The sequence below is a fragment of the Somniosus microcephalus genome, chromosome 11 (assembly GCF_052327205.1).
Source record: "Somniosus microcephalus isolate GS21.2 chromosome 11, FLI_Smic_1.0, whole genome shotgun sequence".
Lineage (NCBI taxonomy): Eukaryota > Metazoa > Chordata > Chondrichthyes > Squaliformes > Somniosidae > Somniosus > Somniosus microcephalus.
The window spans coordinates 143,645,123-143,669,182 of record NC_140997.1 but is presented as its reverse complement, the minus strand read 5'-3'; the positions used below and the strand labels follow the sequence as shown (position 1 = coordinate 143,669,182).

At 49.4% G+C, this 24,060-nt stretch overlaps 1 protein-coding gene across 1 annotated transcript in view; it reads left to right on the top strand.

The window, feature by feature from the left end:
• Nucleotides 1–24,060, top strand: part of LOC147110927 (protein SSUH2 homolog) — a 132,428-nt gene that overhangs the window by 95,877 nt on the left and 12,491 nt on the right. Inside the window, exons 6-9 of the mRNA XM_086001341.1 lie at nt 2,098–2,219; nt 14,543–14,605; nt 16,052–16,137; nt 17,243–17,335. Coding sequence (XP_085857467.1) covers nt 2,098–2,219; nt 14,543–14,605; nt 16,052–16,137; nt 17,243–17,335 — 364 coding nt within the window. The remainder of the gene's footprint in view (nt 1–2,097; nt 2,220–14,542; nt 14,606–16,051; nt 16,138–17,242; nt 17,336–24,060) is intronic.

The window sequence follows — 24,060 nt, the reverse complement described above, 5'->3', positions numbered from 1 at the left end:
GAATCGGACTCCTGTTCGGTCACCTTGTGTACCTTTGCGTATTTTCCTTGCGGTGACTTCTTGTTGCTGGTCTTCTTCCCTGACCTGCATACTCTAGCTATATGTCCAAGCCTACCACAAGTTCTACATTCTTGGTTTTTAAACCAACACTGGTTCTGATCATGCGTTGTCTTTCCACAACGATAACATTTGCCAGAACTCACACCCAATTTGTGTGCACTGAGCTCCGGTGACCGTAGCTGCATTACTGCCGTGCCTCTCGCTGCGGCTTCGTGTGCTGCTGCCATAGTGACCGCCTTCTCAAGCGTCAGCTCATTCTCCTCGAGCAGTCGCTTTTGTGTATCCTGTTTAAATAAACCACACACAAATTTGTCTCGAAGTGCCTCTGTCAATCCCGTTCCAAACTGGCAATATTTCGCTAATTTACGCAATTCCAGCAAATAATCAGCATTGCTTTCATGCTGTAGCTGCCTTCTGTCGTAAAATTTAAATCGTTCCGCTAGCATCAGCGGCGTGGGGTTTAGATGATCTTTCAGGACAGTAACAATCTCATCGAACGTCTTATCCGCCGGTTCATCTGGTGATAACAGGTGTTTCAATTGCCCGTACGTCTTCGCACCCATTAAATTTAATAATGTTAGAGCTTTATCTTGGTCACGAATTTTATTGGCCTTACAATAATTTTTTACTCTTTCAACATATATGGCCCAATCTTCGAGGTCACTATCAAAGGTGCTAATATTCCCGTGTTTAGGCATTGTAGATTTGCAATTTCTCAGATTTTATTTTCTTTACTTGTTATCAAAGATGGCGGCTTCCCGCTCTTGCCGTCGTCCTCCGCCCACAAAATGGCGGTTTTCCCGCGCTTGGCGGTCTTCACCCGTCCCCCGACGCCGTCTCCCTTCAGCCCTCGAGTGCGGCCCTTATCTTCGCCGCGATCGATAGCCCGCGCTGTGCACCGCGACTCTCGCACCTTGAGCTTCTGCAGCCGCCGCGCCTTTCAGTCCGAGTGCGGCTCTTATCTTTGGTCCCGATCGCTGGCCCGGCTGCGCCCCTCACTTCAAAGCGGCCCGGCCCTTATCTGCCGATCGCTATCGCCCTACCTCTCTCTCTTCCCCAGTCCTGTCTTTACTCCGGTTCACAAGCTGATGGAGGCTTCAGGGTCCTAATGCCTGTCGCTTCCAGTCGCTGGAAGCTGTCAGGATTTCTGCTGCCCTTCAGTTTTGAGTGGGGTGTTGAGGATTGAAACCTCTCTTCAACGTCCTGTCTTTGGACGAAGCCGCCTGGAATAACTGCCGCAGGGTAAGAGCCTGACTCGTCGCCAGTGTTAAGTATGTGTATTGTATTGAACAATTAACACAAAGACTTAAACGTATAACTCAAACAGGTCTTTACTGGTTGGAGGTAGGGACTGCACATAGGTCTTTACTTCATGCCCACAGGCGGGAACTGAGGGGAATCAGTACCCACAGTACTATTTATACCCCTATGGCCAGGAGTGGTACTGCGTATCACTACGCCCAACAAGTAGTGCAGTCCTGTCCATAGGTTCAAAGTAGCACACATATTACATACACAACATTATGGAACTGATTTTTGTATTGAGGTTAGATTCTCAGGGAGCAAGAAAATGGAAAATCTATGTTTGTTTGCTGCAAGCGCTCCGTGTGATGGTGTAAATCAAGTTAAGGTACATTATTGTGTCATTTGTGATTGATGTCATTCTGACACCTCTAGCTCCCAAAACAAAAAGGCTTGCAACATATCTTTTCACAAAGCTTTTATTTGGACACTGCTTTAGTTCAGATTCCTGGAGCCTGGTGTGTGTGAGCAGGCGTCCTGTGTTTGCGCTGGTAAACATGGCTCCTTTAACCTGAGGGGAGACTTATAAAACCATGATAAACTGAGTCTACAATCTGCCGCTGGCATAGGGAGCTGGGTTTGGCAGTACAAACACTGGGAGCTGGCTCATATGCACCAGTCTCCTGGACATGAAGCTGAAACACTGGCAGTGTTAAAGCAGCAAAGGACAACACCTCTTTAATTGTGATTAGAATATAAAGGTAATACTTTTCTCTCACTCGCTCTCCTCTCTAGGTCAGACTGTTGACAGTGGCTTTGGACCCCCTCCCCCTCCCTGGGAAGTGGTGGTTGAAATTCCAGCAATGTTTGAGAAGAATAAGAAGAAGGTACAGGTGCCTCACACTGCGTCTCTAAAGGTACGGTAACTTGGAGCAAAGGCCAGACCCAGCAAACATCACCCTAAGGACTGAGCCAAGTTAAAGCTGACCCATACTTATTATAACATATACGATGGAGGGCCACCACAAGGAGGATTCATTCCCTGGCTCCAGTGGCAAAGTCCCGATAGCAACTAAGGCAAATGGCAGCCATGGGCAATATCTTGCTATTTTATTCTGGCTTCAGGCATACAGCCCGGCACTTCGATTTGGATATTGTAAGTCTGCAGTGGGGAAGGTTCATGGACATACTTTAGTTAGCAATGGAAGAAAAACTTCTGATTGTGGTACTTCCTTAGTGGCATTTCAATTATGTATGCATATATATGACTTCAGTGGAACTTCTTCCACTTCTTCCAAAATTCTGTAGATTATGGAACAGTTCCTGCAGATTGGAGGGTGGCAAATGTAACCCCACTATTTAAAAAAGGAGGGAGAGAGAAAACAGGGAACTACAGACCTACAGTCTAACATCAGTAGTAGGGAAAATGCTAGAGTCTATTATAAAGGATGTGATAACAGGACACTTAGAAAATATCAACAGGATTAGACAAATTCAACATGGATTTATGAAAGGGAAATCGTGTTTGACAAACCTACTGGAGTTTTTTGAGGATATTACTGGTAGAATAGATAAGGGAGAACCAGTGGATGTGGTGTATTTGGATTTTCAGAAGGCCTTTGATAAAGTCCCACATAAGAGGTTAGTGTGCAAAATTAAAGCACATGGGATTGGGGGTAATATACTGGCATGGATTGAAAATTGGTTAACAGACAGGAAACAGAGAGTAGGAATAAATGGGTCTTTTTCAGGGTGGCAGTTGGGTACCGCAGGGATCAGTGCTCAGGCCCCAGCTATTCACAATATATATCAACTAGCTGGGGGGGCCCGGCTTTGCCAAGGCTTTTTTGGGCCACGCGGTTTACGGCTGGGCGCTGCCGCTCCCGCGCTCTGTGTCACTCTTTCCCTCCCTGACCCTCTCTCTGTCCCTCCCCCTCTCTCTCCTTGCCCCTCTCTCTCCCTGCCCCCTCTCTCTCTCCCCCCTCTCTCTCTGCCCCTGTCTGTCCCCTCTCTCTCTCTCTCCCTCTCCCCCTCTCCTCTCCCTCCCTCCCTCCCCCTCTTTTGGCACCCGGGGAATGGCTTTGAAAATTGAGCCCGGCCGCGGTGGCCGTGCGGGGCCTAGTGCTTCAGGCCCGGCCGGGCTCTCGGGCCAAGACGGACCCCAGCTGAGCTCCCGGTGGGGCCGGCCGCCACGAGTCGCGCGGTTTAGGGCCGGCCGCTGATGCTCCCCCGCCCGCTCTGTGTCTCGGGCCGAGCGGTTGTGAGGCCCGGCCCGAGTGACTCCAACTCACTTCCCGCTCCCGGAGCCGCAATGTGGGGGTTTGTTTGGCTGGTGCTGTCGCTGTGCGGATGAAAAAAATGGCGGTGAAGTTTCGGGAGGCTACAGGATTAGGCCCGCCCACACATGAATGAAACACCCCCCGTGACGCACCGATTGGTCAACCATCAGGTCACTGAACTGTAGGATTGGTCAACCATCACGTCAGTCAATGCTATCCCCTGTACGATTGGTCAACCATCACGTCACTCAACGCTAATGAGCGGTAGGATTGGTGAACCGCTAATGAGCGGATTTTTGAAACTTTTTTGTATACTGTCCGAACAATTTTTGTCTAACCAAAAAGTAAATACACCTATGACACTCCCCTGATCATTAGCTTTCTTTTGATATAACATATGTGTAGGTACGCTCTATAACTTTTGAGTGTATAGCAGACGGACGGACAGACAGACGGACAGACAAACCAACCGCTTTATATATATAGAAGACTAGCTGGAGTGCCCGGCGGTGCCGAGGCTTTTTTGAGGGCATGTTGTTGGAAGAGAGAGAGAGAGCGACCGGGGGGGAAGAGAGAGAGCGACTGGGGGGGAAGAGAGAGAGCGACTGGGGGGAAGAGAGAGAGCGGCTGGGGGGAAGTGAGAGAGCGACTGGGGGGAAGAGAGAGAGGGACTGGGGAGAAGAGAGAGAGCGACTGGGGGGAAGAGAGAGAGTGACTGGGGGGAAGAGAGAGCGACTGGGGGGAAGGGGGGGTAGGGGTGGGGGGAAGTGGGGTAGAGGGAAGGGGGTAGGGGGAAGGGGGTAGGGGGAAAGGGAGGGGAGGGGGTGGGGGGGAGGGGGAAGGTGGGGGGAAGGGGGAAAGGGAGGGGAGGGGGTGGGGGGGAGGGGGAAGGTGGGGGGAAGGGGGGGTGGGGGGGAATGGGGTGGAGGGGGAGGGGGGAAGGGGGGGTGGAGAGGGGGAGGGAGGAAGGGGGGAGGGAGAGGGGGGAGAAGGGGGAGGCAGAGGGGGGATGGAGAAGGGAGAGAGGGGGGAGGGGGGAGGAAGGGGGAGAGGGAGGAGGGAGGGGGGAGAGACAGAGGGAAGGAGAGAGAGAGGACGAGTGGCCCGCGGCCGCAGTGAGGGGGGCTGGGCCCGGTTGCCGGGGTAACCCTTCACCCCCTTCCCGCTCTCCCGAGCCCCGCGCTCCCGCCCTCCCGAGCACGAGCCCCCCGCCCGAGCCGGCTTCAAGACCAGAGAAACACCGCCGCTCATCAGCGCCTCAGAGCCGGCCGGTGCGCAACCTACCACGTGAGGCCCGGCCGGACTCAAGTGGCGCTCCGGCCCGAAGTTGAGGCGCGCGCTGACTCCCGCCCCGCCCGCCTTTACTAAGATGGCGGCGGTGGCAACGCTCGGCTCAGGCCTGCCCCCTCCAGCCTTCACAAAGATGGCAGCGATCGCGGGCCACTTGTTGAGCGCGACGGGAGGTGCCTAGCTCGGGCATGGCTGGGCAACAGAGGCCCAGGCTTCGAGGCCTGGAAAAACGCTGAAAGGTAGGAAAATTATAGAGGTTAGAGAAAAGATTTACAAATTAATTAACTTTTTTTAAAAACAATTTGTGTTTTAAAAGCAACTTTTTTTTGCTGGAAATGTACATTTGAAAAGAAACACGCAGAAAGTGGGGAAAAGAAATGAAGAGTTTGGAATCAAGATGGCGGCCACTCACCTCATTTCAGAATGATAAGGTCCGCCCACACACGCACCGATTGGTCAACCGTCAGGTCACTGAAGTGTAGGTTTGGTCAATCGTCCTGTCACTCGACTCTAGGATGTCCTGCCCGCACGCGCTATGAACCCGCCCCCGTAACGCAGCGATTGGTCGACCGTCGGGTCGCTCGACTGTACAATTGGTCAACCTTCACGTCACTCGATGCTAATGAGCGGAATTTTGAAGGTTTTTTGGATACCGTCGGCACAATTTTTGTCCGACCAAAAAGTAAATACGCCTACAAGAGTCCCCTAATGATGAGCTTTCTTTTGATATAACATATGTGTAGGTACGCTCTGTAACTTTTGATTGTAGAGCCGGACAGACAGAAAGACAGACAGACAGAGAGACATACTGTTTTATATATATAGGCTAGCTGAAGTGCCCGGCGGTGCCGAGGCTTTTTCGAGGGCATGTTGTTGTTGGAAGAGAGAGAGAGAGAGCGCGAGTGGGGGGGAAGAGAGAGAGCGACTGGGGGGTAGAGAGAGAGCGACTGGGGGGAAGAGAGGGCGGGTGGGGGGAAGAGAGGGCGGGTGGGGGGAAGGGGAAGGGGAAGGGAGGGCGGGGGGGAAGGGAAGGGGGGGAGGGAGGGGTAAGGGAGGAGGGGAAAAGGGAGGGATGGGGTGAAGGGGGGAGAAGGGAGGGCGGGGGGAGAGGGGGGAAGGGGGGCGGGGGGGAAGGGAGGGCGGGGGGAGGGGGGGAAGGGAGGGCGGGGGGAAGGGAGGGTGGGGGGGGAGGGCGGGGGGGAGGAAGGGGGAGGGGAGAGGGGAGGAAGGGGGGAGGGGAGGGGGAGGAAGGGGAAGGGGGAGAGGGAAAGAAGGGGAGGGGGAGGGGAAGGGAGGGGGGAAGGGGGGGGGAGGGAGGGAGGAAGAGAGGGCTTGAGGCTGAGAGACGGCCACGGCCACGCCCGGTTGCCGGGGTAACCCTGCCGCGCCGCCCCGCCCCGCACTCCCGAGAGCCCTGCCCCGCACTCCCGAGAGCCCCGCTCTCGAAGCCGCAGCCGCCCCGCACTCCCGAGAGCCCCGCCCCGCACTCCCGAGAGCCCCGCTCTCCAAGCCCCAGCCGGCCCGCACTCCCGTTGCCGGGGTAACCCGTCCCGCTCACCAAGGCCGAGATCCGCACTCTCGAGAGCCCCGCCCCCCCCCCCCGCCCGAGCCGAGCGCGGAACAGAGTCTCACCTGCTCCTGCTGCGCGCGCACCCTGACCCTCGTGGCTGACGCCGTTGCCCCGGGTAATGTGACACTGGGGGTTGGGGGGGGTGAGGAGCTTAGCAGCAGCCCAGTTACCTAGCTCGGGCCTGGCTGGGCAAGAAAGGCCCAGGCTTTCAGGCCTAAGAAAAAAACGGGCAAAGGTAGGAAAAAGAATGTTCAGGTTAGATAAAATATTTACAAATGAGTGATTTATTTTAAAAGAATTTAATAAATTGAATTTTATTTTGCTGGAAATGTATATTTGAAAAGAAAGACGCAGAAAGCAGGAAAAAGAATGGAAGCAAGATGGCGGCTACTCACCTCGGTTCAGAACGATAAGGCCCGCCCACACACGCACCGATTGGCCCGGCGGCACACGCCAGCAACCCGGCGTACGATTGGTCGAGCTCGAGGTCACTCTGTCGCTAATGAGCGGATAATGAGATGCTAATGAGCGGAACGTTAAGGTTTTTCGGATACCGCGGGCACGATTTTAGCCCGGCCGAAACGTAAATACGCTTAAAACCGTTTTGGAAAGGTAAGCTTTCTTTCGACGTAACGCACGCGTAGGTACGCCCTGTAACTTTCGAGCGCATAGCCGCCCAGACGCACACCTGCAGACAGATAGACAGAAGGACAGACAGACAGAAGGACCGATTTATATATATAGATAGAAGATGATTCGGATGAGGGAACCAAATGTAATATTTCCAAGTTTGCTGATGACACAAAACTAGGTGGGATTGTGAGTTATGAGGAGGATGCAAAGAGGCTTCAAGGCGATTTAGACAGGTTGAGTGAGTGGGCAAATACATGGCAGATGCAGTATAATGTGGATAAATGTGAAGTTATCCACTTCGGTAGGAAAAACAGAAAGGCAGAGTATTATTTAAATGGTGATAGATTGGGAAATGTTGATGTACAAAGGGACCTGGGTGACCCTGTACACCAGTCACTGAAAGCAAACATGCAGGTGCAGCAAGCAGTTAGGAAGGCAAATGGTATGTTGGCCTTCATTGCAAGAGGATTTGAGTACAGGAGCAAGGATGTCTTACTACAGTTATACAGGGCCTTGGTGAGACCACACCTGGAGTACTGTGTGCAGTTTTGGTCTCCTTACCTAAGAAAGGATATACTTGCCATAGAGGGAGTGCAGCGAAGGTTCACCAGACTGATCCCTGGGATAGCAGGATTGTCGTATGAGGAGAGATTGGGTCGACTAGGCCTGTATTCACTAGAGTTTAGAAGAATGAGAGGGGATCTCATTGAAACGTATAAAATTCTGACAGGGCTAGGCAGACTGGCAGGGGGGTCTAGAACGAGGGGTCACAGTCTCAGGATATGGGGTAGGACATTTAGGACTGAGATGAGGAGAAATTTCTTCACTCGGAGGGTGGTGAACCTGTGGAATTCTCTACCACAGAAGGCTGTGGAGGCCAAGTCACTGAATATATTTAAGAAGGAGATAGATAGATTTCTCGACACAAAAGGCATCAAGGGGTATGGGGAGAAAGGGGGAATATGGTATTGAGATAGAGGATCACCCATGATCATACTGAATGGCGGAGCAGGCTTGAAGGGCCGAATGGCCTACTCCTGCTCCTATTTTTCTATGTTTGTATAAATCAAGAGAGATGTAAAATAGGCTGCCAATTCGCTTTCACTCATTTTACACTATCAAAATTACCCCCTTGTGTCTCTACCTTCCATTTTATATCTAGTTAAAAAAGAGTAGCCTCCATTTTAACCCTGAGCATTTAAAAAATGATAAAAAGCCAAAGATTAAATCTTAATTTACCCAAGCGGGAACCTAGACAATGAATGTGTTTTGATATTCGACTATGCAGGCATTGCATGTACTTTGCGGCATCTCTGGGTTGCGTTAGGAGTGGGAGCCCTGCCCACTACCTATCCTGGGTGAGATCAGGAGGTTCTTTTAGAAAACATTTTAATTTCTTCGCTCTCCTCCAAGAACGTGGCACAGTCAGGTCATTTCTCAAAATAGGCTAGATTGGCTGGTCCAATACAGTGTCCATCGTTACTTTAGCAACATGTAACAAAGGCTTGAATGGCACCTTAAAAACTACTCAATAGGGCCTGGGTGATAAGGTGGGCTAGACACTGGCCTTTCACTGGGTTCACGTCAGGGCATCTCCACAGCTACAGTCAATTCCAATTCTTGATCAATGAACCAAAGGATCCTTCAGTGATGCAGCATCAAAGTTGTTACGTCCGTGTATAGTAAGATACAGACTGCAGCAGAAACGGTACAACAGGTGTTTACTCAACGTGGCTCACAGTGGAACTGCCTGTACAGATTACTACTCAGTGCTATATACAGGTGTGGTCACTGCCGGTACTACAGTATACATGAGCTGTAAAAAGTAGTTCCCCCCTTAAAGGTAAATACATTACAATTCCTCCCCTTTTAGATTAACAGTACCATAACACTCATTTAACAACTAAATATCAAACTAATTACAATGAACACTTTTAACATGCAACATTAGCTGAAAATAGTCTATTTATATATTCAGTCTTTGGGGAGGCCTCCTGATCCTTTCTGGATAGCGCCTTTCCCGAGTGTCTTGCTCTTGGTGCGGAGGCGATTCTGGCCCCCTGTCATCGGTTGGTTCATCAGCTTCCGATGCTACTGTTTCTGGGGTAGATGCGACCTGTACGTCGGGTTCATCACCAGGTACGTATGGGCGAGGCATGGAGTTGACTTGTTCCTGTGACTCTAGGATCTGGTCAGCATGGCGTTTCACGATGCTCTCCCCAACGTCCACTGTATACATTAGTGGGCCCTGCCGTGTGCATATCGTTCCTGGCTGCCATTTTTCTGTTCGGTAGTCGCGGGCCAAGACTGGTTGCCCTACATTGAAGCTCCTTGTTGGCTTCTCATGGATGTACTGGAATTGCTTACTCTCAACATCTCTTCGTACGTTTGGTCTGAGCAAATCCAGGTGAGATCTTAACCTTCAGTTAAAGAACATCATGGCTGGGGCCTGGTTGGTGACTGCATGTGTCGCATTCCGGTAGGCGAACAGGAAATTGTCCACCTTGTGCTGCAGCGGAATGTTGTCATTGTACATAGCCTTTATTGCCTTCTTAAAGGTTTGTACAAACCTCTCAGCCAATCCATTTGCGGCTGGATGATACGGGGCGGATGTGTAATGCCTTACCCCATTCTTTTTCAAGAACCTCCGGAACTCTTCGGACACAAACTGTGGTCCGTTGTCGGAGCAAATCTGTTCTGGCAAGCCATTCCTGGCAAAAATGGTCCGTAGGACTGCAATAGTTTTCTCCGTGGTGGTGGAGGACATTTTGATCACCTCAGGCCATTTCGAGTGCGCATCCACGGCTATTAAAAACATTGAGTCCATGAATGGACCAGCAAAATCAATATGCACCCGTTGCCATGGAGATGAGGGCCACTCCCATGGCTGTAGAGGGGCCTGTGGTGGTGCATTTTGGACTTTCTGGCATCCTGAGCAGCTCTTGGTCAGGTCCTCGATTTGTGTATCGATTCCCAGCCACCACACATAAGCCCTGGCTAGGCTTTTCATTTTTACCCCTCCCAGATGACCCTCATGAAGCTCATTGAGCACTCTATCCCTTAACTTGGGTGGAATTACCACTCGGGATCCACACATCAAGGTCCCCCGGCACACTGACAGCTGTTCTCTCCTTGTCGAGAATGCTGGCAACAATGAGTCGCCATGTGCTGGCCATCCCTTCACTGTCAAATCATATACCCGAGACAGTGTCGGGTCATTTCGGGTTTCCTTTTCGATACAAGCGTTAGTTACCGATAGGTATTCAACTACAGTCGAATGGAATATTTCGACAGGATCCACTGCTGGTGCTTCCTCCGCAGTAGGCAGTGGCAGGCGTGATAGCCCATCAACATTTCCATGCTGTTTCGTGCCATTATATTCAATCTCATAGTGGTGCGCCCCTAGAAAAAGTGACCATCTTTGTAGTCGTTGCGCAGTCATCACCGGAACGCCCTTCTTCGGATTAAAAATGGAGACAAGAGGCTGGTGATCAGTCAGCAAGGTGAATTTCTGCCCGTGCAGATAGGGATTGAACTTTTTCACTCCCCACACTAGGCTGAGGGCCTCCCTGTCAATCTGGGTGTAGTTACGCTCGGCTGAGTTTAGTGATCGTGACGCAAAGGCTATTGGCCTCTCTGAGCCGTCCGAGAATTTGTGCGACAGCACCGCTCCAATGCCGTAGGGTGACGCATCACATGCCTACCGAATTGGTAATGCTGGGTTGTAATGGGCCAATACCTCTTTCGATGTGATTAGTGTTTTGCTCTTCTGGAAAGCTCGTCTACATTCGTCACTCCACTTCCATGGCACCCCAGTTTGCAGTAGGGTGTTCAGTGGGTGTAGTATTGTAGACAAATTTGGCAAGAACTTATGGTAGTAGTTTAGCAGCCCGAGGAACGACCTCAGTTGTGACACATTTTCCGGTGCTGGAGCCTTGACTACTGCCTCAATCTTCTCTGGGGACTTATGTAACCCCTCTTTATCGATAACGTGGCCACAATACGAGATCTGTTTTCTAAAAAACTCGCATTTGGGGCGGTTAGCTCGGAGCCCATATTCCTGCAATCTAGTGAGCACCTGCTCCAGGTTGGCAAGGTGATCACTGTCATTTTCGCCCGTGACCAGGATGTCATCCAAATAACACTGGGTCCCTGGGATCCCTTGCAGGACTTGTTCCATTGCCCTCTGCCAAATAGCCGGAGCTGATGCTACCCCGAATACCAGCTGGTTGTATTGGTAGAAACCTTTATGGGTGTTGATTGTGAGGTATTTTTTTGATGCTTCTTCTACCTCCATTTGCAGATACGCCTGGGCCAGATCAATCTTAGTGAAGCGTTTCCCTCCAGATAGCGAGGCGAAAATATCTTCAATCCGCGGAAGTGGATATTGTACGGTGTGAAGGATCGGGTTCACTGTTACCTTAAAGTCCCCACAGATGCGAACCTTCCTTGGTTCCCCAGGCGTGCTGCTCAACGACTTTTTCATCACAGGGACGATGGGTGTAACCCACTCGCTCCAGTCTACCTTGGACAGTACACCTGAACGTTCCAGACTCTCCAGCTCTGCTTCGATGGCTGGGCGGATCGCATAAGGTACCGGTCTGGCCTTAAAAAATTTTGGGCTTGCGTTTTCTTCTATTTTAATCGTCGCTGTCATGCCTTTTAGTGTTCCGAGTCCTTGCTGGAACACTTCTTTCGCGTCAGTTAGGATCTTTGACAGTCACCCAGGTGTGACGTCGTCATCTTTTTTGTCAGCCACAGTCAGTGCCTGTATGGAATGCCAATCCAGTTGTATTTTCTGGATCCATTCACGTCCCAGTAATGGTGGTCCTCCATCTTGCAATACATACAGGTCTAGTTTTGGTGTTTCCTTACCGTTATATATAACGGTCACCCTTATTTTTCCTTTGGGGTAGACTTTTTGCCCCGTGTACATCTTCAAAATAATTTTTGTGTCTCTCAAGGGTATGTGTGAGAATAGCCGCTCGTAGTCCCGTCGGTTTATGACTGTTAGGGCTGATCCTGTGTCCAATTCCATCTTTACCTGGACTCCTGCTATCTTGAGAGTGACCCAAATGGTTCGGTGATCCTCCGTTGTGATCACATTATGTAGTTTCAGACAACTCAGTTCCCTGCTTTCGGAGTCGTTATCACTCTTTTGTTCGTCTGAACTATTCTCCGTCATCTTATGTACCTTCTTGTACTTTCCTTTGGTAGGTTTCTTATTGCTGGTTTTCTTTCCCAACCTGCAGACTCGTGCTATGTGTCCTACTTTTCCACACTGTCTGCACACTTTGTCTTTGAACCAGCAATCATTCTGGTTGTGTGTTGTTCTGCTGCAGCGATAGCACTTCTCTGTTCCATATGACATTTCGTTTGTGCCATATTCTTGCGGTCTCTGTTGTATCTCTGCAGCGCCCCGTGCTGCTGCTTCATATGATAACGCAATGCTGAAAACCTTTCCCAGCATAAGGTCCTTTTCAGATAAAAGCCGTTTCTGGGTTCCTTCACTTTGAAGCCCACACACAAACTTGTCCCTTAAGGTAGCTGCCAGTCCCGCTCCAAATTGGCAGTGTTGCGATAGTTTGCACAGTTCTGTTAAATAATCAGCATTGCTTTCATCCTTATGCCGGTTCCGTTTGTGAAACTTGAATCTTTCTGCTATCAGCAGCGGTGTGGGGTTTAAATGTTCCTTTAGTATCGTTACTATGTCTTCAAAACTTTTTTCCATTGGCTTCGTTGGGGTTACTAGATTTTGTAATAAACCATACGTCTTTGCACCCATTAAATTTAACAATACCGACGCTTTCTTGTCATCTGACACCTCATTTGCCTTGCAGTACACCTCTATTCGTTCGACATATGTAGTCCAATCTTCGACTTCATTGTCAAATGCGGTGATACTGCCGCTCTTCGGCATTTTGGGTGTGGTTTAAAATGGCGTCTCCCAATGGCTTAAAATGGCGTCTCCCGCGCTTTCCTTCCTCCCCCGCTCCCGGCGGTTCTCGTGGCAATGGCGGCGCCCTGTGGGTTTCTGCGCGTCTCTCTCCCTCTTTCCGACGCTGCTCGGCCCCTGAACACCAGCTGCGTCCTGTGCGCTCTGCCCTCTCTCTCTCTCTCCCCCGTCGACGCTGCTCGGCCCTTTTGCTGTGCCGCTCGGTCGGGCTCTAGCCCGCCGCTGTCCGGGAAGGGTCTGCGCACTACCTGTTGCCAGCCCGTTTCGCTGGACCACCTCGACTGAAAAGCCAAGCCTGGTTCTCGACAGCCTCCCCCGCAATTCTCGAGTCTCTGCCTTGACCTCCAATCCACTGATCTCCAGGAACGAATCCCCGGGAGGTGATGCAGAGTTGCAGGTAGGTTCGAACCTGCCTCGTCGCCAATGTTATGTCCGTGTATAAAAAGATACAGACTGCAGCAGAAACAGTACAACAGGTGTTTACTCAACGTGGCTCACAGTTGAACTGACTGTACAGGTTACTACTCAGTGCTATATACAGGTGTGGTCACTGCCGGTACTACAGTATACATGAGCTGTAAAAAGTAGTTCCCCCCCCTTGAAGGTAAATACATTACAAAAGTCAGCAGCATTCATGGTATCTCCTGAAACTTTCAAATTCCTCTTTCATTAGTGTTTTTTACTATGTGAATTTATGTATGTCAAATTGAGGGGTGTGAATAATGGTGAAGGGGATACTTTCCCATTTCAGCTACCCAGTGTCAGTATGAAGCACTCCCATGTTATATGCAGCACCGTTAAATACAAAGTAAACTACTATAATTTGCTCCAACCACATGTCATCATCAGAGAAGCGCCTCTACAGCAGTTCCCTACTTTGACTGAGACGGCCAATTTATGCAGAATTAGAACAGTTTTGTGGCGCGGGTCTGTGCCCACAAAGAGCCCAAACTAATTTTCCATAGGATCCCTACAGTTAGGAGACGGAAGAGATTTTCTTCCCATCAGTCCAGGCTCGATGTGAACCCAGTGTCTAGCCCACCTCATCGCCCAAGCCCTATTGAGTAGTTTTTAAGGTGCCATTCAAGTCTTTGTTACATGTTGCTAAAGTAACAATGGACACCATATTGGACCGGCCAATCTAGCCTATTTTGAGAAATCATGCAGCCCTTTATATTATTTATCCCCAATTTCCCTTTGATTTCCCCCCCCCTCCCCCACTTACTCCTTTCTTGCAGGCAGTGAATCATGTTTGGGTATATGTCCATGGGCATTAGCTTCATGTCCGAGCCCAAGTGTTAGGGAGCCTGAGAGTCACACCTCACCTAAAATATGCATACAATAGTAAATATATCACACTGTGGTGCCTTCAGGAGATGACTGGAGGATTGAAAAAGTTGATGAAAAAGATCATCCTCTCGTTTTCCTTCCCTTTTAGAAATGTCAGCAAATAACCTAACCAATTTTCTCTGGGAGGCTGCACTCACTTTGTTTGAATATGTTTTGTTTCAGGACTGCCACAAATGCATGGCCACGGGTAAAGTCCCGTGTAGTAATTGCGCTCAAACAGGACGGGTAAGTAAACAAAGAACAAACTCGCATTTATATAGAACCTTTCACATCCTCAGGGCCTCCCAAAGCGCTTCACAGACAAAGAATTAGCTTTTGAAGTCACTGTTGTATTTAGGCAGACACAGCAGCCAATTTATGCCCAACAAGGTCCCACAAACGCCAATAAGACAAATGACCAGTTAAGCTGTTTTGGAGATGATGGTTAAGGAATAAATGTTGGTTAGGACACTGGGAGAACTCCACTGCTCTTATTTGAATATTGCCACGGGAACCTTTATGTTCACCTTGAGAGGTGGACAGGGCATCGGTTTAACGTCTCATCTGAAAGACGACACCGCCAACAGTGCAGCACTCTCTCAGTACTGCACTGAAGTGTCAGCCAAAACTATGTGCTCAGGTACTGCAGTGGGGTTGGAATCCATCACCATCTGCCTCAGTAACAAGAGTGATTATGCTGCTCCGCCTCTAATGTCGGGAGCACATATTGCCAAATTCTGCACTCCCAGCCTGCGATTTTACATTCACCGACTCAAAATGACAGGCTGCGAGTGCGCAATTTTGGAATTAGCACTGCAATGTGTGTGTGTGTGTGTTTATGGATGTCGAGTGAGCTCAGATTGGGTTCAGGTTTACCTCTCGGTAAAACAGCCTGCCAACACTCACAGTCGAAGCTTCTATGTGCAGAATGCCCAATTGGCCAAAGTGATGGAGGGTTCCAGGCACCTCTTGAAGCGTACCTCAGCAAGAGCCAGCAATTCCAGGTGTTAATGGGGCAGTAAAAGCCTCAAAATGGGGTTGGTAGCCTTAATGCCCCATTAACAGGGGCTTACCTCTGGGTATCCAAAGCGCCTGCCTGTTTCAGGCAATTGGCCCCCTGTAATATGGAAATCGGGTCCTATGACATAAATAGGACCCCAGTTGCCACTTTAGGTAGAAACTGGTTCCACGGGCGATGGAAGTGAAGAGGGCCAGCAAAGGTAAGTCTTGAATTATTTTTCTGGGCATTGGAGGAGCAGGAGTCCACAAAAATAATCTGGGTGTCTGCCACCCCGGGACCCCCACCCACTCTCCACGATTGCGACTCCCCCCTCCGTGACTTACCTTCCTGGCGACAGCAATGTCCTGCTTTCCGTTGTTGAATCTGGCGAGCTGTGTCAAGACGGCTGTATGGCGTCCTGCAGCTCGCCTGGTGAATGTACATGAGGCCAAGTACTGAAAATCATGGGTGGAGGTGGGGCAACACTTCTTCGCTGGACCAACTCGCTCCAAGTTGACTCCAATAGTCAAAATGGGCCCCATTGAGTTGAGTGCGAGGGAGGGATTGCTTCTCCTGGCCCCAGAGAACAGTTCCTTTTTAAGCTGATTTGCTAAGACATCAATCTACAAGTATATGAGGCGGTAGTTATGTGAAATATATTGAAGTAACACCGAGCCATTTTGTAACTACAGGTGGAATGCTCGATTTGTCATGGTAAAGGATCTCAGTTTGAAAGCGACGACAGATGTGATCACTGTTTGGGTAGTGGGATAGTAAGGTAAGGATTGTGGTCCTAAGAATGCAAGTGAGCTAGCCCAGAACGGAGCTGGTGATTCCTTCTGTCTGTTAGAATACTGAAATGTTATGGCCCAGTTGCACTGGCTCACGATCTTTTGTGTCCCCATGTGGGCAAATGTGCAGTGAATCACTGCTGAAACTGGCAATTTGGCTTCTGTGGTGAGACCCTCAGAAACAGCTGATCTCTGACGGCCAGGGCCGCACATCCGCTACAAAATATATAATGAGATTTTGGCTGATAAGAAATCCTATTGAGAGCCTATGTGCTTCCATGCTGTATTCAGTACTAGTTGCTCTGTTGATTGTAGGATATTCTGTTCCTATTAATTGTGCTGGATTTGAACTAGAGAGAAATTAATACAATGCTACCCATAACATGACTCGGGCACCACCTGCAACCCACCTTTTTCACCTGTGCCCACTGGCATGAGTTTCTGTTCCACAAACCTTTGGGTGTTCATTTGTGACTGTGGGATGCTGACTTAGCTCATCTTCAGTACGGTATCCTCTGCTTTTATTGCTGTCCGGTAAAAGAGACAAGGGTATACAAATTAGGAGGCAGGGTTACCCCGAACCCCATAGAATGAGGAAACGATCCTATTAGAATAGAACTAATTCCCTATAGCTTTCTCCCCATCCTGTGGGGACGTACCTGGTCTTCAAGTGGCGACTATCTGCAGTGGCATGATTGAAATTAGTGTGTGAAGGATCACAGGCACAGACTCAAGGCCCAGGGTTCAACGTTGCAGTGTGCTGCAGCAGAACTGCAAGTGACCCTCAAGCAAAACTTGCAAAGTACAACAAAATATCAGAGTAATATCGCTTGTGTAGCTCCACAAGAAATAAAATGCATCATAAAGTCAACTAAAATATAATTAACAATCTGGATGCATTAATACTATGCCTCAAATTATTGGTTTACTGGAATTAATTCAATATTTAATAAACAACCGATAATATATGGCCAATTGGCCATTACTTGTTTGTTAGGCACATAAGCCAGCAGATGGCATAATCCCCTGTAAAACAGATTTTTGGAAGATACCACATGTAATATATATCACGAGCTTCTGATTTTCCCCCAGTTGCAAATCCTGCTCTGGATTTGGCCGTCAGACATGCAACGAGTGCCAAGGCCAAGGACAGTTGTTTTTCTACATTCAATTGACAATAAAATGGTGAGTTCTGTTTTTGTTTCTTCAGTAGAAGTTGGGTTGTTCAGTCAATGAATGGCTGGTCTGCCATATTTGCTAGCCATAGTGCACACCACATCAAGATTTCAAATAAAGTGTGACAGGATTTGACCCAGAGGCAACTAAAACCATGTGCATATTTTCAATATTAAAATACTTAATTTGGCTCCAACCCTGAGCCCTCAAAGCTTATCTGGTGAATAGCTCACCAAGCTGACAAGTAAGGTTAGAATCGTGCTGGGCGCACAACAGTTGGCCACAACAGTGCCCCTCATTAGGAAGTGTTAAATTGGGCAGAGCTCATTCTCCTGATTGCTCTCCAGCACCCCATGCTGGAAATGTGGATGTACGGATGTTGGATGAGGACAGGATCAAGCTCCACTGTGGTTAAATCGGGCACACACTCTTAGGGCCCGATTTTGTGGCTTGTGTGGGAAATGGTCGGGTTTCCCCGAATGTGGGGTTCTGACACACAAAATAATGTGTCAGCCAGCACCACGCAATTTTCCCTCAAGCGGCCAATTAATTCCCAGCATGTGGGCAGCCTTGCTAATTGTCCATTTCTAGTCAGAAAGCCCCACAGTATGATGTCATCATTCGTGGTGCTTTCAAGGTCCATAGCAAGCACTGCATCCTCTGAAGGCTTCCAAACAAACCATACAGGATGGCAGAGGAGCCTGCAGCAGCTGTGGCCAGTGCCAGACCCCGAGCTGCCTCCAAATTCGACGAGGCTTCACTGCAGGCATTATTGGATGGGGTTAGGGCCCACAGGGAGGTCCTCTTCCCTAGGTCAGGCAGGAAGAGGCCTCCCACTGAGACCAATGCTGCATGGATGCAGGTGTCAGCAGATGCCAACTCGCTGGGAGTCACCAGAGGAACCTTGGCATTACATCTCTAACTCCTTCCTTTACTCCCCCACAGTACCATCCAGAGCCCCCATCCTCACTGTGGAGGAGGAAGAGGCTGTGCAGCCAGACTCCTCAGAGGAAGCTCCAACCTCTGAGGGCGCAGCGTCAGCAGAAGTAAGCGCACCCAGCACCAGCGCAGACACTCACACCTCGGGGGGACCTTCGGGACATAGAGTAGTGTTGTCACCTGGTGTTTCACAGCTCACAACTGAGCCTCAGCAGATTCTGGAGACAGGGACAGCAGTGGAGAGTCCTCATCGGAGGGCGCAGGAATCTGCCAGCTCAGCTCAGCTGCGCTGCATGTCGACCCTCTGCCTCTGGGTCCATCCGCAAGAGAAGAGGTGATGGATCTCCATGCACAGATGCAGGAGTCTCTGGCAGGTTTTGTCTCCAAGGTCGCTGCGAGTGTGGAGCGAATGGAGGAATCCATAGCGACTGTGATAATAATAATAACTTCCGGGAAGTTATGTCATCACTTCCTGTGAACTGTGAACTATGAACTATGAACTGTGTACATACCTCACTTCCTGTCATATGTCACTTCCTGTTGGACTGGTATAAATACTGGACTGTTCAGTATTGTAAGAGGCTTCTACCAGAGGCATGGTAAAGACCTCTCTTGTATATAGTGTGTTTATAAGTTACTTAAAGCTTACTTTAAAGTTACTTGATGGTAAGACTCCTTTTTCTTACATCAATTTAAGTAACTTAGTATTTACACTCACAAATACTAGACCTTCGGACAAACTCGGAGTTAAGGATCCAGGGAACCACCCATCATGGAGAGAATCCTTAGACCTATTCGTCTGGACTTGGACCCGAATACACCAGCAGCTGGCAGGGTATGGAAGCATTGGTACCGTACTTTTGAGAATTTTCTGGATGAATGTAAAGCAGATGCTCCTGCTAGATTGAGGATACTTATCAATTATGTGACCCCAAAAGTGTTCGAATATGTTGATGAATGGGATAATTACGATGAGGTGATTCGGGCACTTAAGAAACTGTATGCCAAGACCCCAAATGAGGTCTATGCTAGACATCTACTGGCCACAGCCCAACAAGGGCCAGGGGAATCAATTAACGAATTCCTGCAAGAACTTCGCAGGCTCAGCATAGATTGTAACTTTCAGGCAGTCTCAGCTGAGCTGTACCGCGAAGAAATGATTCGTGATGCTTTCATCTGCGGGATTGCCTCTCCATTTATACGCCAGCGTCTACTAGAAAGTAAAACACTTGAGCTACAAAAAGCTTTTGACCTAGCTTGTTCTCTGGATTTGGCAAAGAGAAATGCAGACCTCTATCAGCTGCCCAGATCTCGATCTGCTGCTGTAACTGCAACCAGACAATTCAAGCGGTCTCAGGTGAACCCTATCATGGGGGAATCTAATTCTGATAATTCTGATGAAGAAGAGGAGGATGACCCCACTTTAGCAGCCTCTTGGCAATCTAGGAAGGAATGCTTCTTTTGTGGAGATGCTTTTCACCCTAGGAAAACCTGCCCTGCTCGCAATGCAATCTGCAGTTATTGCAAAAAAAAAGGACACTTTGCTAAAGTTTGCCTATCAAGGGCCTCTACGAGGGCCAATCCAGCTAAGGCCTACCGAACTGCCCCAATTAGGGCCTATCAAGATGCTCCAGCTAGGACCTATCAAGCTTCCTCTCGAGCTCTCTCCCGAAGAAGCACACCGAGAGTTTTAGCCACTCTCTGTGCAACGACACCAATTACAGCTGCTTGCCCACAGAACCTGTCTCATGCAGCCACAAAAATTTCAATTAAAGGGCATACCTTAGATGCCTTAATTGACTCAGGAAGTACTGATAGTTTCATTAAGGAACAGATTGTTGCGAAATTGAAACTACATGTCTTCCCATCGGACCAGGCAATTGCGATGGCTCAGTCATCACTTAATACCAGAATCTCCGGCTTTTGTGTTGTTGATATGACACTTCGTGGTCGTATGTATCCCTCCACCCGACTTTCGGTGCTCAAGGACTTATGTAGTGATCTCCTCTTAGGGCTGGACTTCCAAAAACAGCATAAGAAACTCACCATTGAGTTTGGTGGATCCAAACCCGGACTTACTATTTCTAATATACCGTCTAAATTACCGTTTTGTGCATTGTCAGCAGCTTCACTTGATGAACCCTCATTATTTGCCAGTATTCCGCCTCGATGCAAACCAATAATAACGAAATCGCGGCGCTTTAATCAGGAAGACCAATCTTTTATTGCGGCTGAAATCTCTCGACTTCTAGCAGAGGATATCATCGAACCATGTTCGTCGCCCTGGCGGGCTCAAGTCGTCATTGTCAAGAACCCTCTAAAACCTCACAAACAGCGACTATGCATCGATTATTCGCAAACCATCAATCAATATACCGACTTGGACGCCTACCCATTGCCACGCATTGATGATATGGTTAATAAACTGGCCGAATACAAAGTGTTCTCAACTTACGATTTAAAAAGTGCCTATCATCAGGTACCCTTGAAGGTCTCAGATAAGCAGTACACGGCCTTTGAGGTTAATGGACGGCTGTACCAATTTCGTCGCCTCCCATTCGGGGTTACTAATGGAGTGGCTGTCTTCCAACGGGCAATGGATGGCCTGGTTAAGCAGGAAAACCTAAGGGACACTTTTCCCTATCTTGATAACATTACCATTGCAGGTCACGATCAACAGGAACACGACGCCAACCTCCAAAAATTTCGGGATGCCCTCCATCGCCGTAATTTGACCCTGAATGAATCCAAATCTGTTGAGTCGCAACCGACCATCAACATCCTTGGCTACTGCGTAGGCAATGGTATCATTAAGCCAGACCCAGAAAGACTTCGCCCGCTCCAAGAGCTCCCGTCACCTAAGAATCCGGCTTCTTTACGTCGGGCTCTCGGTCTGTTTGCATACTACGCTAAATGGATTCCTCATTTTTCGGACAAAATCCAACCCTTGCTGCATGCTAGATCATTTCCACTGGGAACAGCGGCTGTTGCAGCCTTTAACCTTCTCAAAAAACAGTTGGAGAAAGCGGCTCTTCACTCCATCGATGAGAATCTCCCTTTCGTGGTTGAATGTGATGCCTCGGAGGTGGCGATCTCGGCTACTCTGAATCAGGAAGGTCGTCCTGTAGCATTTATGTCCAGGACCTTACAAGGTGCCGAGCTACATTATCCTCCAGTTGAGAAAGAAGCCACAGCCATCATAGAGGCAGTACGGAAGTGGAACCATTTTCTAGCTCGCCAGCACTTTACATTGATCACGGACCAACGATCAGTTGCCTTCATGCTCGATAATCGAAAACGAACCAAAATTAAGAATAATAAAATACAACTTTGGAGGATGGAACTGGCCTCTTTTGGTTATACCATTCTCTATCGGCCTGGCAAGGAGAATGTGGCCCCGGACACCCTCACACGGGCATTCTGCTCCACTATGTCATCCTCTACTCTCATGGATGTCCACAATGGATTGTGTCATCCTGGCGTTACGCGCATGCTACATTTCGTACGATCACGGAATCTCCCTTTTTCCACTGGAGATGTAAAGAAAATATGCTCAGAATGCCGGCTTTGTGCGGAATTAAAACCTCAGTTCTTCCGCCCCTCAGATGGTATACTCATACATGCAACCCAACCGATGCAACGACTTAGCATCGATTTTAAGGGCCCAGTGTCCTCTTCAACTCGGAACACATATTTGCTCACCATGATCGCCGAATATTCACGTTTTCCGTTTGCCTTCCCCTGCTCCAATATGCTGGCGTCCACAGTAATCTGCTGCCTTGAGCAGGTATTTTCTCTCTGTGGCATGCCGGCTTATATTCACTCAGATCGGGGTCCATCCTTTATGTCAAGGGAACTCAAGGACTACCTCTCAGAACGGGGAATTGCTACAAGCAAAACAACACCATACCATCCCATCGGAAATGGGCAGGTAGAGAGGTATAACGGTATCATCTGGAATTCCGTACGTCTCGCTTTAAGATCTCGGGGCCTACCAGACCAGCAATGGGAAACAGTGCTTCCGGATGCATTGCACTCTATACGGTCCCTGCTTTCTACAGCCACAAATACTACACCTCATGAGCGGTTCTTTGGATTCCAGCGTCGCTCATCTCATGGGACATCACTCCCGTCATGGCTAACTACTCCTGGACCTGTATTACTCCGAAGATACGTTCGGACGTCTAAAAATGACCCTCTCGTAGACGAGGTCGAACTAACCGATGCCAACCCCACCTATGCAAACATACGATATTCCGACGGCCGAGAATCTACCGTATCATTACGGGATCTGGCTCCCTGCCCACCAGGACCTAGTGGGACATCGGGTGATGGCATTTCACCAGGAAACTCTTGGGACCTATCGGGTACCCCTCTCCAGGATCCTGATCGGACACCAACTAGCTTGGTGCCGGTAGAACCCCGTACTCAAGGTTGCGACCCTCCCAGTACCGCACATGAAAGTACTGATCCGCCACAGACCAGCTCTGCACCTCCCTCTGAACAGAGGCAGTCCGACTTTGAACCTATTGGGGCTCGTACTCGAAGCCATGATCTCCCCGACCCTTCACAGGGCAATCCAGGCCACACAGACTCTGACCAATGGCCAACCGCATGTAAGCGGACCAGCGACCCTCTACGACGGGAATCCAAACAGGTGCGACTCTTCCTTGTTCGGCAGCTGCGGACCAAAAGGTAGACCACAGCCTCCTAATCCTGCAGGAGGGAAGAATGTGATAATAATAATAACTTCCGGGAAGTTATGTCATCACTTCCTGTGAACTATGAACTATGAACTGTGTACATACCTCACTTCCTGTCATATGTCACTTCCTGTTGGACTGGTATAAATACTGGACTGTTCAGTATTGTAAGAGGCTTCTACCAGAGGCACGGTAAAGACCTCTCTTGTATATAGTGTGTTTATAAGTTACTTAAAGCTTACTTTAAAGTTACTTGATGGTAAGACTCCTTTTTCTTACATCAGCGACCGTGAGCAGAGCCTTTGTGGAGTCATTGGCGCATGAACGCATCACCATGGAAAGGTTGGCAACCTCCATGGAGGAGATAACTCGCCAGGGTACAGAAAACATGGTGAGTGCTCATAAGAGAATGACATCTCTTGAGGAGCGTTGGCCATCTATTGAACAGAGAAACCAGACCTTCATGGAAGTCCTTCTGAGTAGGACTGCCAGTGCAGATACGGGTCCCCATGGCCCTCTAAAGCGCAGCAAGGTGCTCTCAAGCCACTTCCAAGCACTGGCCCCTTCTGGCCTGTGCAGCTTCAGGTGAGCAGCAGCCTGGTGCTCCTGGTGCTCATCCTGCTGTTCCTGGTTCTGCTGCTGCCACCTCTGCTGCTGGAGATCCTCTAATGGCAAAAAGGGAAGGAAAAAAAGGCATCCCATGCTTCTGGTAGATGCCTCCGCTGAGGAAGCGCTGAGTGAGGGTGGCGAGAGGGGCTTCCCAGGAGATCACATTGGAGAAGTGTGTGAGGCTCCAACCTCCCACAGCTGTGCCTGAGCCTTGAAGAAGTAGCCCCAAGCCTGCAACAACAAGGTCCTTCAACATACAAGTGCTGGCCCTTTAAATCACAGCTTTTCCGAATGACCTGCAGCTGAGAGCAAGCAAGCCGGCAAGCTTCACACCAGGTTTCATCAGCGGGGTTCCCCGCAGGTGTGTTTGATGTGGGGAAAGCCCCAAAATCGCAACGGCCCCTGAAAATCGACTTAAACAAGGTAATAATTGCTCATTAGTGTTCCAACGGCCAGTCCCGCCAGCGGAGAAACGGCGGTCTG